The 17,571-nt window shown below is 40.1% G+C and overlaps 1 protein-coding gene across 2 annotated transcripts; it reads right to left on the bottom strand.

Annotated features, from left to right (window-relative positions):
* LOC110401125 (alpha-1-antitrypsin-like protein GS55-MS) lies at nt 592-17,419 on the bottom strand. Of its 2 annotated transcripts, XM_021401847.1 has the most exons (6): nt 13,394-17,419; nt 7,685-13,104; nt 3,865-4,554; nt 3,109-3,379; nt 2,243-2,390; nt 610-1,576 (listed from the first exon to the last, which is right to left on the bottom strand). In XM_021401847.1, exons 3-6 carry the CDS (start codon nt 4,535-4,537, stop codon nt 1,370-1,372), a joined length of 1,299 nt encoding a protein of 432 aa, XP_021257522.1. In that variant the 5' UTR covers nt 4,538-4,554; nt 7,685-13,104; nt 13,394-17,419; the 3' UTR covers nt 610-1,369. The 2 variants fall into 2 exon arrangements, with proteins under 2 accessions (XP_021257521.1, XP_021257522.1); XM_021401846.1 differs by lacking the exons at nt 7,685-13,104; nt 13,394-17,419 and having other exon boundaries at nt 592-1,576; nt 3,865-5,875.

Raw genomic sequence — 17,571 nt, forward strand, 5'->3', positions numbered from 1 at the left:
GCTTACATACAACTAGAGTCTAGTAATACTGATATCAGTAATTTAATGTCAGAGACAATTCAAAATCCCCCAACAATCAGGACAATATTGTTTCAGAAATAGTCATCATTATTTTTATCATACATCATTTCACATTTTAAGAGACTAAAGATTGCAAAGTTGCTATTTGTATTTTTAACCGATTTGTGACATTCTGTAGTGAAAGACCTAATAAATATTTAACTGCTTTCAACAGTTTTGTATATTTTAATAACACAACACACTAGCAATATGTTAGACTCATGAATCTTTGAAAGAAAAGGTACAAATTTCAAGTAATTATATGCTTTTATTCAATCACTGCTGAAGTTTAGTGTGACTTATCAAATATTGCCTGCATTTTATATGCATGTCTATTATAGCTTTCTGAGTTTAAAGCAAATTAACATCCCCTAGAAAAGCTTTGCTGTTTCCTGTGAGATAAAAATTTCTGTAGTTATAATTTTTCATCCCTCCTGTTCTCTACCACAGTCTGACTTGTCTATCTGGAAGGCATGATAATGAAAGTGGCATCAGTAAGAGAAATGAGAAACAAAAGTGACAACAAATCCATAAAAGAGAAACTGATGCTATAATATGGAATGTTCCACCATTTATTTTATCTCAGGACATTGGCAATACCCCAGTAATGAAAAACAATGTTCTTGTCTGCATGAATAGGGCTTTCACAAGGAGAAGACAACAGCTAAACCAGCTGTACTGGTCAACCCTTTACATCATCGTGTATTCCAGTGTCTCAGTCAGAGATGCTGTAACTTCATTCTAATAAAAACAAAACAAAATCAAATCAAGCCAGCCAACTAACCGACAAAGAAAACAAACAAATAGAAACTACAAAGAAAATGAAAATTCACTTCAATATTAAGAGACTTCGCATTTAGCATCAGTTATCTACGGTCAGTGGATTAAACAGATGAGACATATACCTTCCATTTCTTTTTCCCTGTTTCTCTTCTCCTTCACTCCCCTGCACACACTGTGAATGTAAGCTACATCATCCATGAAAGGGGCTTCAAATCACCTCATATACTCCAGTGGAGAATGTCAGGAAGGGATTATTACAAAACAGCTGAAAAGTGACCCATACTTTGTTGACAATACAAGTTACATACAGCTGTAGACCAGGAGAGAAATACCTTTGTGTGTCTTTTGGACAAGAAAAACTAGTTTTTGCTTTTAAGGGGTTAATGTACATAATAAGGCGTGTAAGAGGTTAAGGTACATAATAACAACAGTTGAAAGACACCAGTACACAGTGGTGTATGCAAAGTTATTACTGGATCACAGGAACTTAGGCAGCTATGTGCAGAAGTGCCTGTCCTCTGGCCAATCAGTTATTTTTCAGTGGATTTACAATTTTCCCAATGAATAGGATGGTGTGGGTGTATTTATCCAAAATCATCAGGAGAAAGGGCCTGTTGAATCTGACTCGAGGAGGACGAGAAAAATCGCCAGATCTCCATGTAATCTCCATCACTGTGACTCCTGCTGCTTCAGTGCCATTCTCATGAACATTTAGCATAGCTCTGTGGATCACCTGTAAGGACGTAAAGCACAACAACATCCAGAGAGAGGCCTGCCTGGAGTGGGATTTGGCAGCAGCTACCTGGGGAAGGTCATCCCCAGTTGCTCCTCTGCCCACTGCAACACGATCAGCTGCCACATCAGCCCTGACAGCCTCCAACAATCGTGTGTGCAGAGAGCAATCTTTGAGCAGCAGATCGCCAAAGAGCACTCAAGATGACTGTTGATGAGAAGTTCTGGAAATAAAGAAACCTGGTAATTTAGCCTGGACTTAGTTTTACATTTGGCAGCTTCATGTGTTATCAGAAATCCACCCTTATCATCCAGATGAAAAAAATAAATTTTTTAGAGCACTAGAAGGGCAAAAGTAATAGCGTTTTTACCCTCTATTAGAGGGTATTTTACCAAAATTAATGTGCTACCTATAGATGATTTTGTTTAGTATCCAAAAGAACATCTAATGATATATATGTCTTCCTTGTTCTTGATCCCTGTGTTTGTAACGCCTTATCTGCATGTTTGACTTCAGTTTTAGGAAAGGTATGTTTGTCTTTGTGGCAGATGCTTATGATTAAATTTTGCTTCAGAAAGATCGAGATAGGCTTTGCATGTGATATTTGTGGTGGATTCCCAGGAACAGACAAATTCTGTGATCACTGTATTCCATGTGCTGACTTACTTTTGAAACCATCAGTCCAGGGTCCTGAGTAATTCCTGACAGATCAGCTTGTTCAGTGAATAGATCAATTATACCCACTTCTCTGACTATCTTTTTCACATCGTAGGTACCAGAAATAGAAAATTTTGGAATATGTAGATGTATTTTTCTGAAAGAAATAACATCAAAAGGGACAAATTTTCATCTAGGTAATGTTCCTCAATGGCTTCACTTCAGTGACAGTGCTATTTTTTTTTCCTAAATGCCAAAAGTCTGCAGTTAGGTTTCAAAAAGACCTTTCTACCAGTATAGCTATGTAATGCAGAGGATTAGAGCAGTATGAGTCCATGTTAACCTCTGCATCCACAGTGGGTTTCAAGGACTCGGGGAAGACACAACTATGAAAACTCTGCTGCTAACAGAGCCTCACTAGGCAGTAGGCATCCCAAAAGATCATAGCTGCCTGTCCTAAGTCTGTTTGGACATAAAACAGGGTCTGGGCCACCACAAATACAGCTTCAGTAATAGTAAACGATTAAAATTGCATCTTTTACACATAACACTGCAGGTCCCACCAGGCCCTCATGACCCTAATACTCAATACTCAGAAATAGCTACTCCTTTTAAGTTTCACAATGCCCATATAAAACAAACACCTGTTAACTTCATCATAGTGATGCTGAGGATAAAAAGATCAGTGCCTTGTTTGTTCACTATTCAGATGTATTTGTCATTTTTAGGCTAAGAAAGGGGAAGTCCTGCACAGAAAAGGACCAAGAAGCGAACAGAGTTCAGTTAAATATCTTGGCCTTTCAAGTTTAGTCTTCCTGAGACAAATGCTGCTAAACTGTAATGTGGTGATCTCTCACACTAGGAAAATCTCTTACCTATCTTTGAGGAGTTTTTCCCATTTGGACACAGTTCTTTTCAAAAGAGCATCTTCCACCTGTTTCATCTTCCCTTCATCAGGTAAAACAAATAATGCTGCAGCATTTCCATTGTAAGGAATCTGAACCAGCCAGCAGGACAGCTCTTCATCAAAGTGATTTCTGTAGTAACCCTTCCGATACATCATGTCAACTTTTACAGACGTTTTCCGATCCACAAAAAAATCTTCTTTTTTTGTATACAAATCACTGAAGGGTTTCTCCCAATAAGCTTATGACAAAAAAGAAAAATAATTCAATGGAATACAGAGAGAAATGGTTATTATGAATAAAATAGGACCTAGTCCCACTCTTTCCCTTTGGTTAGAGTGAATGTTTTTTTCATATTACTGCACCCTTAGATGTTTAAGGGTTGCAGTCTTTATTTCCTAGGTGCTTGAAGACAGTTAAAGAGAAAGAATACTGAAAACAGCATCTTTCACATAATTAGTCTGTCATCACATTAAATAATTTACCAAGTGCAAGAAAGATATTTGCTAAAAAAACAATCCAGTCTTTTACTCAAACAAGTAAGGACACAGACATCCATGCAATCAACTCATGTACATGATTTCATCAGAAATATTTTTAGATACTGAACATATTTTCCTCAAATTAAATACTCAAATTACAGTTTGTTTCCCTTTGTTTTTCATTCCCTGCAATAAGCAGTTAAGTGTCTAAGTTAGGAGCTTTACACCCTTCAGTAATTCTTACCTTTAAAGAAGACATAGTTAACAAGAACCACTGCAGTGAGAGGATCAAGATTTTCTACTAGTTTAACAATTTTCCCATTTGTCTTTTCTTCAATATAACTGTTGATTCGGTTCTCGGCACCAGAGGAATTGTTAAAGTCAGCAGAAAGGACTTCAGACTCGTAAAAGTTTTTGACATCATCCAAGAACTTCTGTACTGGTTTCAGCGTCTCTTCTATGAATAGGGCGTTGCCCAGGCTTAGGTGGAGATTGCTGTCTGAATGGTTCAGCATGTGGAGGAGCTGGCAAAAACCTTCATGTATTTCCTGCTCCTGAGTCTTTTTCAGGTTAAAGGCAAGCCCTTCCAGAATCTGTGTCAGCGTTGCTGACTTGGCACCCAGTGCCAGCATTGCAAGGGAAACAGAGATGCTTATGGGTGAAAAGAAAATATTTTGATCAGTTGCTTCAGAAGTGACCAGCTTGTAAAATGAAAATGCAAAATCAGCATTGCTGTGAACTACTTTGACAAAAGTTTTGGTTTTATTTGGAAAAACTCCTTCGCTATGAGAACTGCTACGTGGGTAATGTGCTCCTTTAGAATCATCCTGCTTATTGTGGTAGCGGGGACGCTGATAACACTGGGCAACAGAATACAAACCAGCCAGCAGAAAACACAAGCAGAAGGTGGGTTTCATTTTCCTTTTACCCCTTCCTGGAAAAGAGATAAACACACCAAACATGGCAGGGAAATAAATTTCTTCATGCTTGTGTGCTCCAGCCAACTAAAATCAAGCTCTCAAAGCACATCTATCTGTTCTCAAAATTTCCTCCCCTTTGTTTCACATTCCTCATACAGCAATCCGCTGAATGAATGTGCCTCCAAATGAACTATATGCATAACCAAGTACTCTCACAAAAGGAGCGATTTTGATCATAAAAACAAGTAAAATAGATATATAGAGAAGTGGGATTTTTTTGTTTGTCATTGTTTTTAAATCACAAATAACTGGAAGTTTACGACCTTTGCTACAGAGAGGTGATGGAAGCCGTTTTTATACTTGATACTGCAGTTACTGAAGCTCTATTAGTCTTTCTTTCTTAGTCAAATAAACAGATAATTAAATATGTGTTAAACTAAAATGTGATGTAAACACAGATGATACCGTTTAAGGCACAAAGTCCAAAAGATACTATTTCCTCAAAGATAAAATATTGGGTCACTGTGGCAGCAACATTTCTGTATGGACCTTTGCTGTTTCCAAAACATTTTTTATTTACTTGGATAAAGTATCTTCTTTGCTAGTAGGCAGTTCTTCCTTGTTCTTGATGTGTTTTGAAATTTTTTGTAACAAACTGTTGTGCACACTTTGCTTACATGTGAAAACACTGCCTTCCTAGGCAACAGCATAAACCCCCAAACTGATGTGTCCAAACGATCCAAGAAAATACTGAAAGAGTACTTACAGTGCTACAAGAGGACCCTGCTGCATTCACCTTGTCTGCTCCTTGTTCTTTTCAGTACCATTGAACAAGATTAAGCAGAGCACCCCGTTAATCATTAATTACTTCAAATAAAAATTACCAGTGAGGATGCACAGCAATCAGTAATGACACTAGATGTTTTGGACAGTTTGTCCAATCCAAGCATAAAATAATATTGCCAGATGGTGGGGCTCTGATGAGAGGGACTATATCTGTTACCGTGTTTGTGGATTCCCGTGAGATGATTGCTGTGTGGGTCTTTTGGGAGAGCTGGGCCTCTCATGGCTGGAGCCAAGGGCAATGAATCCCCATGAAGACTGCCTGCAGCTTGAGCATGGTGCTGATGGGATGAAGACCTCAGCACAGCTCCATAGGAGCACAGCCTCCCTGCCCACCGCTCTCCTTAGCTCATTCTTGGGGAGATCAAAAAATCATAGAATCATAGAATCATAGCATGGCTTGGGTTGAAAAGGACCTCAAAGATCATCGAGTCTCAACCCCCCTGCCAAGTGCAGGGTCGCCAACCACTAGACCAGGCTGCCCAGAGCCACGTCCAGTCTGGCCTTGAATGCCTCCAGGGACGGGGCATCCACAACCTCCCTGGGCAACCTGTTCCAGTGCATCACCACCCTCTGTGTGAAAAACTTCCTCTTAATATCTAACCTAAATCTCCCCTGTCTCAGCTTAAAACCATTCCCCTTTGTCCTATCGCTATCCACCCTCACAAACAATCGATCCCCCTCCTGTTTATATGCTCCCTTCAAGTATTGGAAGGCCACAAGGAGGTCTCCCCGGAGCCTTCTCTTCTCCAAACTAAACAAGCCCAGTTCCCTCAACCTTTCCTCATAGGAGAGGTGCTCCAGCCCTCTGATCATCTTGGTCGCCCTCCTCTGCACTCGTTCCAAGAGCTCCACATCCTTCTTGTGCTGGGGGCCCCAGGCCTGGACACAGTACTCCAGATGGGGCCTCACAAGAGCCGAGTAGAGGGGGACCACCACCTCCCTCTCCCTGCTGACCACGCCTCTTTTAATGCAGCCCAGAACATAGTTGGCCCTCCAGGCTGCCAGCGCACACTGCTGGCTCATGTCCAGCTTCTCGTCCACCAGGACCCCCAAGTCCCTCTCCGCAGGGCTGCTTTCAAGTACTTCTTCCCCCAGGCTATATAAATACCTGGGATTGCCCTGGCCCAAGTGCAGCACCCTGCACTTGGCCTTGTTGAACCTCATTAGGTTCTCATGGGCCCACTTGTCCAGCCTGTCCAGGTCCCTCTGGATGGCTTCCCTTCCTTCCAGTGTATCGACTGCACCGCTCTGCTTGGTGTCATCTGCAAACTTGCTGAGGGTGCACTCGATTCCATCGTCTATGTCATTGATAAAGACATTGAAGAGCACCGGTCCCAGGACTGAGCCTTGGGGGACACCACTCGTGACTGGCCTCCCCCCTGACATAGAACCATTTATCACAACCCTTTGGCTGCGACCAGCCAACCAATTCTTAACCCACTGAACAGGCCATCCTTCAAATCCATACCTCTCCAATATAGAGAGAAGGATGTGATGAGGGACCCTGTCAAAGGCTTTGGAGAAGTCCAGGTAGATGACATCCATCACCCTCCTCCCATCCATTGATGCTGTCACTTCATCGTAGAAGGCCACCAGATTGGTCAGGCAAGATCTACTCTTGGTGAAGCCATGCTGGCTGTCTCGGATCACCTCCTTGTCACGTATGTGCCTTGACATGTCTTCTAGGAGGATCTGCTCCATGATCTTCCCAGGCACAGAAGTGAGGCTCACCGGCCTGTAGTTCTCCGGGTCATCCTTTCTCCCTTTCTTAAAAATGGGAGTAATGTTTCCCTTTCTCCAGTCACCGGGGACTTCACCAGACAGCCATGATTTTTCAAATATGGTGGAGAGCGGCTTGGCAACCACATCAGCCATCTCTCTCAGAACCCTAGGATGGATGTCATCCGGCCCCATGGACTTCCACACATTCAGTTTCAAGAGGAGGTCTCGAACTTGTTACACTGTTACACTGGGACAAAATCCGCTCCTCTCACCCACACCTCGAGGTTCAGGGTCCTGGCAGACACGGCTGCTGGCAGAGCAATCATACAAGGCTGCTGACAGAGCTGCAATCTCTCTGTCAGGTTTCCCAAACAGGGTAAGCCACCACTGTATTTGTAAAGCCCTGCTGCCTTATGGTGCTCCTTTTTGACATCATGTTTACTGGGGGAGTGTTTCTTAAAGGGAGCAGACTGTGTGGAATTAGTGATAGTCTCTAGATTCTTTAGTGAATAACAGGAGCAGACAATGTGGCATTACCACGCTGGTGAGACATTTCCAGTAGGTGCAGCTACTTACCTGTTGCTGTTGACTATCGCCTGTGACTGGATACTAGTGAGGTGGTGGTGTGGAAGAGTTTTCCTCCTGGCTTTGCAGAGAGAAATAAACAAAGCCACAAACAAACCACACACACACACACACACACACACACACACAAATAAAATAAAATAAAATAAAAAAAACCAACAAAGCAAAAACCAACAGAGAGAAAGAGCATAAAAAGAAGCCAAGTATGAAAGAAAAAAGGGGCTTGGTGGAAAGCTTTCTTTGCCAGCACTGTTGTGTGAAAGGCATGAGCTGTAACTCCAGGAAAGATGCTGATGCCTGGCCAGCTGCCCAGTGAATCAGTGCTAATTTATTCGGAGCAACAGCAGGCAAGCTGACTGTTCCACCCTGGGAACACTTAAAGGAGCACTTAAATAGTTACAGGACACAACTGTACAGAGACTATGAGCCTGATGATGGTGACACCTCCCAAAATACACTCGAGTTCCTTGTGTTTCAACGTGTGGCAGGGAACATGATGAGAAAGCACACCTGGTACATCTTGATAAATGTTGGAGAAGGCAGGGAAGAGGAAAGAGAAGGCAGACATTGGTACAGAATGGAAGCATAGTAACCGTTAGAGTACATCCAGTCCCAGAAATGAGATAAGAGTCCAGGTCTCCTGACTGTCTCTGCAGCCCTGTTATTAAATAAATGGCAAACATGTGATGTCTATTCCATTTGCCATTTTTATTACATCAAGGTTGAACAGTATTCATTTTGGTATTTCCTAAAGCCCGAAAGTTTGGCCTTGTAACCACAATACTTCACTAATGTCCCTTGGTATATAACAGACAGACTTTGCTAATGTCATTTAGTATGTAATAGAAAATGTTATATCCTCAGTCTCTCAGTCTATTACTAGAACTTCACGCTTGCAATGAATTGCTGTAGTACATCTTAACTTTAAAAGAAAAATACAGGAATCCATAGTCTCTACTGAGAATCAAAGTTCTTGCTACATTGTACCTTACTCTTTATTATTTTCTTCACTCAATAACCAAAAAGATTTTTTACAGCCTAGGGACACTGAAAGCTGTGTCTGATTCAAGCAGCCTTCTGATACTATCTAAGAACATATAAAGTAGGGAAGAGTATTTATGTAGCTTGCAATAGCAAAAAAAAAAAAAAAAAAAACCAAACAAAAAAAAAAAACATTTATTATGGTTTATAGGCATTGTGGGATTAAGAGAGACCATTTCAGTGATGCCAAGCTGCCTAGCAAGTAGCTAAGCTGTCCAGAGAGAGGACTTCATTTTCCAGGCTTCACTATGCCAAAAAACTAGATGTATAAAAGACAATGCATATAATTCCTTCTTCATTTCCCAAGATGGACAAAACTTATTCTTTTCTGTTTTCTGGTGCTTTTCGCTTTTAGAACTCTACATTTTATTTCCTTTTGTTATCTATTTTTCTACCTTGTCAAAATATTAGAGGGAGATAGATAAAAAAATCCCCCTCTAAATAAAATTTCAGTGTGCTGGAAAAAGAGAGCACACTTCCTCAGTAATATTAATCTGAAGGTTTTCCATACTTATACATATTTTCTTAGAATGGCACTAATTGGTCTTGTTGACGGTCAGTTCTCCTAAATGATGAACATAAAGACAATGGTGCAGGCACAAACATGGGAGTTGGGAAACAGACTTCTCTCCAAGAAGAAGCATGATGCTGAGGAAACAAATGCCCAAGGAATTGTTTTTAAATGTGCTACTTGAATGCATAAGATGTGAGCTATTAATTCTAGTCATATGAGTAGTATGAGAGTAGTTCCACTGTAGATAATCATTATTGTGTTAAATCTGAACCAATGGCAACAATTAATGCATTGTGATTTGAATTAAACAAAACCTGAAGAAATTGTATTTTTAATTATGAGCTTTCATTAATGTAACAATAACTACGAAAGCCTTTTCTTTGAGTACTTGAAAAACTGCATATTTTCCAGATTTTATATGATGAAATTCCCATGTTCTAAACAATTTTTTGCTAAAAGTTAGAAAGTTTTGCTAAAATTTGGCAAAAATAATTTTCATCATCAGATTGGAACGTATCATTAGAGGTGATAATTTTAAATTTTAGGTAGCTAAAAATTTTAGGTAGGATTCCTTCCATCAAGCTGTGGTGAAGTAGAAACGCCTGTCTTTACCTCATCTTACAGTAATGTGACGGATTCGTATCCAGCACCTTATTTTAGGCAAATTATCCTATTATAATCTTTGGCCAATAAAATGGCCCAAATAAATTAATGATATTAAAAATAAGAGTTTATCCCTCTGTTCTGTTCTGTTCTGTTCTGTTCTGTTCTGTTCTGTCCTAATGCAGATTAAGAGCACGATGTCAACACACAGTACTTCACATCCCACAGTAAGTGACATAATACAAATGTTTATATACCTTGCCCCCAAATAGCACTTGGGTCTCTCTGCCATGTGCACACTGCTGGCTGCTGCCAGCAAAACTTACAGCAGCAAGAATCCTGCTTGCTACCCCCTCAGCAGGAGCAAACTTGGATTTCACCAGTTTTCAAATAGTAGCATAATGGTTATTCAACCTCCTACCTCTCTAGAAGGCTTGACTGAAATTTGGCAATAAACTGCATTGTTATGGGGGATAGCTAAGAGAAAGCAGGTGACTACAAACATGAAGATTTGAGGCCATTACTTCTGGAAACCAAGATTTTTTTTTGTTTTGTTTGTGTTTGAGATAATGACAGTAAAATTTTCTCAGCTTTCACAGCTCATGTGACTCCATTTCATTAGTTATCATTACTATTTTCAACACCTTTACAATTACTTATGAAAAATCAAGATATTTTATGTTATTTTTCAATAACGATATTTCTCCATTTTTATCATCATTAGCTTTTTATGTGCTCTCCAGAAAGCATACATTTTAGTTCAGTTACTGTTGAATTATCTGAGATATACCATCGAAGAAGAGAATTTTAAAAATCAATTCCTAAAAGCCTAACACTCCTGAATCTCATATTTACTCTATCTACCTGATAAAAAACCTATTGAAGGACTGTGATAAAATTGGTTTGAGAAAATATTCAGCCAGCAAATTCAGCAAGTTTGAGTAAAAACATGGTAAATAAAACACATTTGATTTGATAAATAATGATTGGAAAGATTTACTATCTTGAATCTGCCTTGGGAACACAGACCGGCTATACCTCCATATATAATTAATCTAGAACAGATCAGCCCAGAAGTCCTTTAAATGTAATTGTTCGTAAGAGACTTTAAAATGACTCCTGCAGAACCACTTTGGAAAGGTTTTTCAAGCATGGACGGTGAAATACAGAACTGGCAAATGATGAAATGAAGCATCTTTAAACTGCTATTCATTGTAAGTTTTGGACTGAAAGTTATTTGCTTGCCAAAGAAATGGAGTTGACCTAAGTTTCCACTGCATTACATTCAGTACAGAAATAGTAATGGATATATAGCACTCAACATTTATATAGAAATACATTTCTAAGAGAGAAGGGACCTGCTTACAGGTCAGATTTATCTAGGGCCAGTGCCTATGTAATATGAGAGGGACACAATGTGTTGCTGCCTGCATCCTGTAGCAGCGAATTTGTCTGCTGCACCTGGGTAAGTATGAGTTTTTTTTCAACATTTCCTATTCTATTAGTTCATGTCCTCTCTCAGCAAGAAAAGCCTGAGGTTTGCAGTGCAAGAGATAGCTCTAGAACGCTCATTCAGACTCCTTGGACTCCGAGCACTCTCACTCAATAGCACCCTCAACCCAGATCTGTTATGCAGCGGAGCCCTGGGAGGAGATGCACGAGGATCACGTTCTGGGCTGGCAGACCTCTGAGGTTGCAGAATCACATTGCGATGTACCACTCTACGTACACTGTCTGCTGTGTTCAGAAACACTTTTTATTGGCTTTGAACCTGGCTCCTCCATGCTGTATATGAGAGTCCCTAGATCCTGCATTAGAAGGTTGGTAAACTTCCAGTCTTCTTTCACACAACCTATGCTACAAATTATTTTGTAAATGCTTTTTGTCTTTTTTTCCCTCTCACCTCAAACAAAAACTATTCCAGAATTTTGATTAACCTTATCACCCTTTTCTAAAAGTTTTCCAAATCTCATCTAACTTATCTGTTATTATGGGACCAGAACTGCCTGATCTAACCCATGCATGGATGATCCAGAGCTTTAAACAGTGGCACAATGCTCCTATCAGATTTGCTCTGTATCTTTTTTTCCCCCTAATCATTTTAAATATTTAATGTGACTCCTTATCACTGATATACAGCTGATCTGTACATGAGCTGCCATAACATCAAGGATGTACTCGAGTGGCAATAGTCAGTTTAAGTACAGCATTTCACCAGCTCTGCATGTAAAGCATCAAAAGAAAATCACAACTACAGCAATCCAGAAAGATACTGATCTTTCTGGCTTCAAAAATGACAAAATTTGTCATGTCCATTCATTGATTTTACCAGAAGATGGTGGCACAGGGCTCCTTTTCCTATAATCTCCAGAATATGAGACTCTGTACTGGAGGATCCACCTGCAGAATAGAGGCTGGCAAAATCATACTACAAACCTGGCTTCTTGCGGACGTCTTACTACTCATAACTGTTTAAATTTAAATTTCTGTCTTACATTATTTATTTTTCTGTTGCAGACATAAGCTTATACAAGCAGCAGCCAAATTTCTTGTGCGGATATTTTGGAATTACACCTGAAACTTTTTGTTTCCAAGGACAAGTAAAAAGCATTAGGAATAACCTTCGCAAAATATTGTCATCTGTTATTATTAAATAGATTAATGCTGTTAGTTATAATGAAGAAGACGTCAGAGCAGCTAGCTCCGAATGAAAATATTCAATAAAATGAAGTTCATGACACTATTCCATTGCTCATATCCATTTCCTCAAACAAATCTTGGACACTGTAAACTTTTGGGATGTTGAGGATTCTGTCAGATTCCTGAGATAGTCTAATGCATCTGTCCTCTATTTCAACAGAGGAAAAAGAAGAGACTGTGTGTTTGACTTTATGCTCTGCAGTTAATGTTCTGGCATGTTAGTGAAATCCCACTGCCATCAGTGGCTCATGTTAACATACTACCACAAAACAATTTAATATTGAAACTATACCTACATGGCCTTTCTGTTGTGATCGCAGCATCATCTTCTCTATTCTGCCAACCTAGAAGCAGGTAGGAGGACTGGAACATATTGCCTCTGTTTGTTGCCTCTACTGAATCATCAGTGCTACAACTCTGAGTATACCAAAGCTATTACACACACCACAATGTCCAGCAGTGGCACAAGGCGACAATCTCCAATCAGGGCAGGTGAAGTCAAGATGTCTTAAAATTTCTTCCATAAGATTTGCCTGAGGGGTAGGACTCAGACCTGAAAAATAGAAGGAACAGAAAATAAGATGAAATTGTACATTCCTATATATGTTTCTCAAATGTATGAAATATGGCATGGATTTTTTGATGACTAAAGGATCTCTTTGCATATGAGTGAACAGTATATCTCAAGGAGGCCTAGATAATATTCTGGCTTTTGCACTCATGTGCATTTTAAAACCCATTTTTCATTAAATCTTTCATCATAGCCATGCACAGGTATTTTCTCTTGCTCTGAGATTCTTCCTTACTGCAACTGAAGTTCTTATCACAACTTAGTGAAATACCTTTTTCAGTGTTGCTTTTCTCCTTCACGCATTTTCTTTCAGCAGACCATCTTCCACCTGGTCCATGTTTCCCATATGAGACAGAGTAAATAATGTAGCAACTTTTCCTTAATAAGACATTTGCAAAATTCAGGCAAAGCACAGTGCTCAATAGACAATCCATGTGAGCACCATACTGATGTTAACAGAAGTTTCCCAACTACAAAGTAATAAATCATAAGTAGTTTGTTGCCAGGTGACTTATGGAACAGAAACTGAAAGCAATCAGATATAAGAGAAATAAATAAGACTCATTTGTATAAATCAGGCTAATTCACTTGTGATAAATTAATCAGTAGGAGTGGTATTGAACTGAAAACCTAGTTTCATTAAGGAAATTCTTTTTCCTAAAAAGACAGCAAAGTCATTTGCATAAACATCTGCACTGAGCTGAGTTTTTGCAACCAGGATATTAATCATAGTCAAGGACATTTACATGAAAAGAACGAATTATATTGTTCTCTTTAAAACTGTTAGTCTGAGGAAAGCACAATTACTTTGTTATTTAAAAATAGATTCTCTGTAAAAACTAACCAGGAAAATACAAGGGATATTTTCAGATCAGTAATTGTTAACTAACAGTTTACAGGGAATGGATGTTATCAACACTGTATATGTGCAATCAGGTTAAATCTAATCAAAGCAGCCCCGTGTGGGTAAGGGCAGAGGTGTACAGGGGCTGTAAGGAGAAGTGTCACAAGATTCGAAGTTACATAGTCCATGTTGGTCTTCATGCTCCTTTCCTTCTTCAGAATTTACACCCACTACAGTGAATATTTTAAGTTTTCAGGGAAATATTTGCATTCTAAAATGCTCATATTTTTCTTGCACTTCTTTTCTGCTGGGAAACTCCAGTGCCTCTATGCTTTGCAGACAAGACTTCAATGCTTTATTAGGGATTAACACTATGAATTTTTTTTATACCTCCAAAAGCCACGTAGACTCATGACAAACATGACTGGGGCCATGAGACACAGAATATCCTGTAGCTGCCATATAAGTATGCCTGGTCCTCAGAATCATAGAATCATAGAGTTGCTCAGGTTGGAAAAGATCTTCAAGATCATCAAGTCCAACCCCAAATCCACAGTCAAAAAGCATCCTTCCCAGGAACTATCAGAAGCAACTGATTCTTAATGACTTAATTATTCTCTGCCTGAAATGATTCTGAGTATAAAGAGAAAAAAAAATCCTGCTTGCTTTATTTTACTGAATCTGCTGCAACAGTTAGAATAGGATTGGCTTGCTTCTGGCTAAATTTCCATTTCCTTGAAACAGTAACAGCAGCCAAGGGCTGAACTGATGATGCAGCTTCAGGAAGAGGGCTGGTGTGCCCACTGGTGGGAGAGTTCTCTGGAGAACAGGATTTAAGCTAAAATTGCTTCTCTGGGTCAGGCTGGATGGAACCTTGAGCAACATGATGTACTGGAAGGTGCTCTGGCCTATGGCAGGAAGTTGGAACTAGATGGTCTTTAACGATCCCTTCCAACCGAAACTATTCTATGCTTCCATGCATCTATGATTCTATGATTCTATCATTCTGTGATTTTATGGTTCTACGAAGAAAGAAAAATCCAAAGTACTTCCGGCATCTGAATAGCAGGGTTTGTTCAATCAGCTGATATTCCTGTGATTATCTGATTTGTTCATGCCTTTTGGCATTAGATCAACTCCTTTCCCTGACGGTGAAAGGTAGAAAAGCATTGGACAGCATTAGCCCTAAAATCACTTCGCTTCATGACTTATGACAACATATTTCATAGACTCTGCCACAAGGCAGTGTAAACAGAGCAGAAAATGACAGAAACTATCCTATTAGCAAACAGCCCCAGTGGACCATAAACAAGGTCAGACAGAACAAATTTACTGTCTCTCCACAAGGCTTGGAGACTGCCAGGAAAATCTTGGCACTAAGATCTGCCTACACACAGCTAGGCTCTTTTCCAGGGGTTTAAACCAGTTGGTTAATATTACCTTGCAAGAACTCTAAGCTCTCTTTATTTAAGTCTTTTTTCTTTTGTCTTCCTGAATGTATGTCAGGTCAGAGTAACAGACTTGCAGGAGTTCTTTTGTCCTGGATGGCTATTGCAGGGACACATACTCCACTGTAAGTTGTACTTTCCCTTTCTAGCGACTGTCACTGAAGGAAATCAAGTGAATGATACTTTGTAAAGTGCAAAGAAGTTCTGTGTATCATTCTGGGCTTAGTCTAGTTCCAGCTGTTGCGTAGACTGTAGGAATGAATGTGTGAGATTGAGCCGTACTAATCAAGTCTGGTTTTGTTGTAGTGGAATACTAAATGAGGTTAATAGAATTGCCTACAGATGAATGAAAGATTCCATAAAATACATGTGCTTACCACGGATAAAATGAACATACAGTCCCTAGATGGAAATTTTAACCTGTCAGAATCCCTTGTTTCTTTCTCTACCACTGATATAATTAGATAGCATTAAGAAGGATGTTCCATATCACCCATTAAGACAGACAAAAGCAACAAGGACAAATGATACAGGGCAGACAGATACAATCAGGTTTTCAGTGAAGTAGGACAAAGTGACCCCTCTATTCATAAAGACTTGACAAAATTATTCCTATTCTTAAAGAACGTCCTCAGGACTGTGCTGTGAATAACATCAGCCAGGTATGTTTAGCATCCAGGCTGTATGAATGCCCACATTGTGAGTTATAGCTATTTGTGTTCCTTCTACATACGTATGGCAAACAACTAGTCTGTCTCCTGTCCTACCCTTACCTCTTCCCACTCTCCAGTCCCGTAACTGCTCAGGCCAACCTGCTGCTCTAGGTTGTGAAGTTTCTCAACTGGAAGAAAACTGGGGTGATGCCCCATGTGCTGCTAGATACATCCCAAACCCAGCATTCAAAATCTCCCTACAGGAAGCCGGATTCTTGGCAGGAGCAGTGAAGTGCCCTATGCCTCTGACTACAGTGTGAAAACTCCCAGTGTAGCTCTCCTCCTGCAGCTCCTTGTTTCCATTCTCAAAAGCAAAGGCCTGGGAGGCAAATGGGTCAGGAAATTGCTCCATGTGTTGTTTCCTGAAGCCTCTGCTCTATCCCAACAACCGTGGGATTTTTTTCTAATCTCTTTCTCTTTAGCAATAAGTTTGAAACCTGTTTTTCTGCCACCCTGCTCTGATAAAAATCTCACCGTCCTGCCTTGTAATCAGTACTGGTGCATCAGTTTATCAGGGTGGGATCTCAGTGGAACTGCTCCCAGCAATTTTGGGTTCATATAGACATTGCAGAGCAGGCTGCCTCACACCATAGCAAATTATCTCTGATCTCAACACTGTAAAAGCTGCTGCTTTTACTGTCTCCTAGTACAGTGAGTGATGGTATCGCTTCAGTGTAAGCAACAGCTCAGGGCTTCCATTGAGTTCTTGCTGTTGGAGCAGAAGGACTCCTCTTTCCAAACAAGACAGCAGCCTCCAAGTCTACTGAGTTGTAAGCATAGCTGCCCCCTGTACACTAAGCCCATGCTACAGACATCAGCAGGTCCCAAAAAAGCACCTCTGAGGCTCAGCCAAGTTTTTGAGAACAATTCACAAGTCCACAGTGATATTAGTGATGGGGATTTGTTGATATGGGGCTTGCATTGCCTTCTTGGTGCTTGCAGAACATTGCCAGGACAACTGTAAAACTGAGCAATGCACATTTTAGAGCACCGTCTTACCGGGGTTAGGGGCTAACCTCCACTTGCAAAACATTTATCCAGGGCCACTATGCAATGGCATGAATCAAAGGGTGTAGTGAAGTGGGAGAACAGCTGCCAAAGCAGGAGTCAGACTCTCCTTGAGACTGCAACTGCACAATGAAGGGTTTGGTATAGAGGTCAAAAAGATTGAGGTCCAGGGCTCCTCTGCAGTAAGAGTGGGAGGTCTGCTGACTTGCAATGGAAGAGAGAGTTTATGTGATTTCTGAAGATAGGTTTTATTCAAGAAAACACATAAGAAGAGAATGTGAAGAACTGCTGTCTCCATCTAAGAAAATATGGGCACCCTTAACAGTCTTTAAAACATATTTTACAGACAGCCTGCTATGTTAATAAGAGTGACTGAAAATTTGTGTTGATTTTAAAAGATTTATAGCAAGAGACTGATGAGAGTGAGAGTCAATGA

This window comes from Numida meleagris, chromosome 6, assembly GCF_002078875.1.
Source record: "Numida meleagris isolate 19003 breed g44 Domestic line chromosome 6, NumMel1.0, whole genome shotgun sequence".
Taxonomy (NCBI): domain Eukaryota; kingdom Metazoa; phylum Chordata; class Aves; order Galliformes; family Numididae; genus Numida; species Numida meleagris.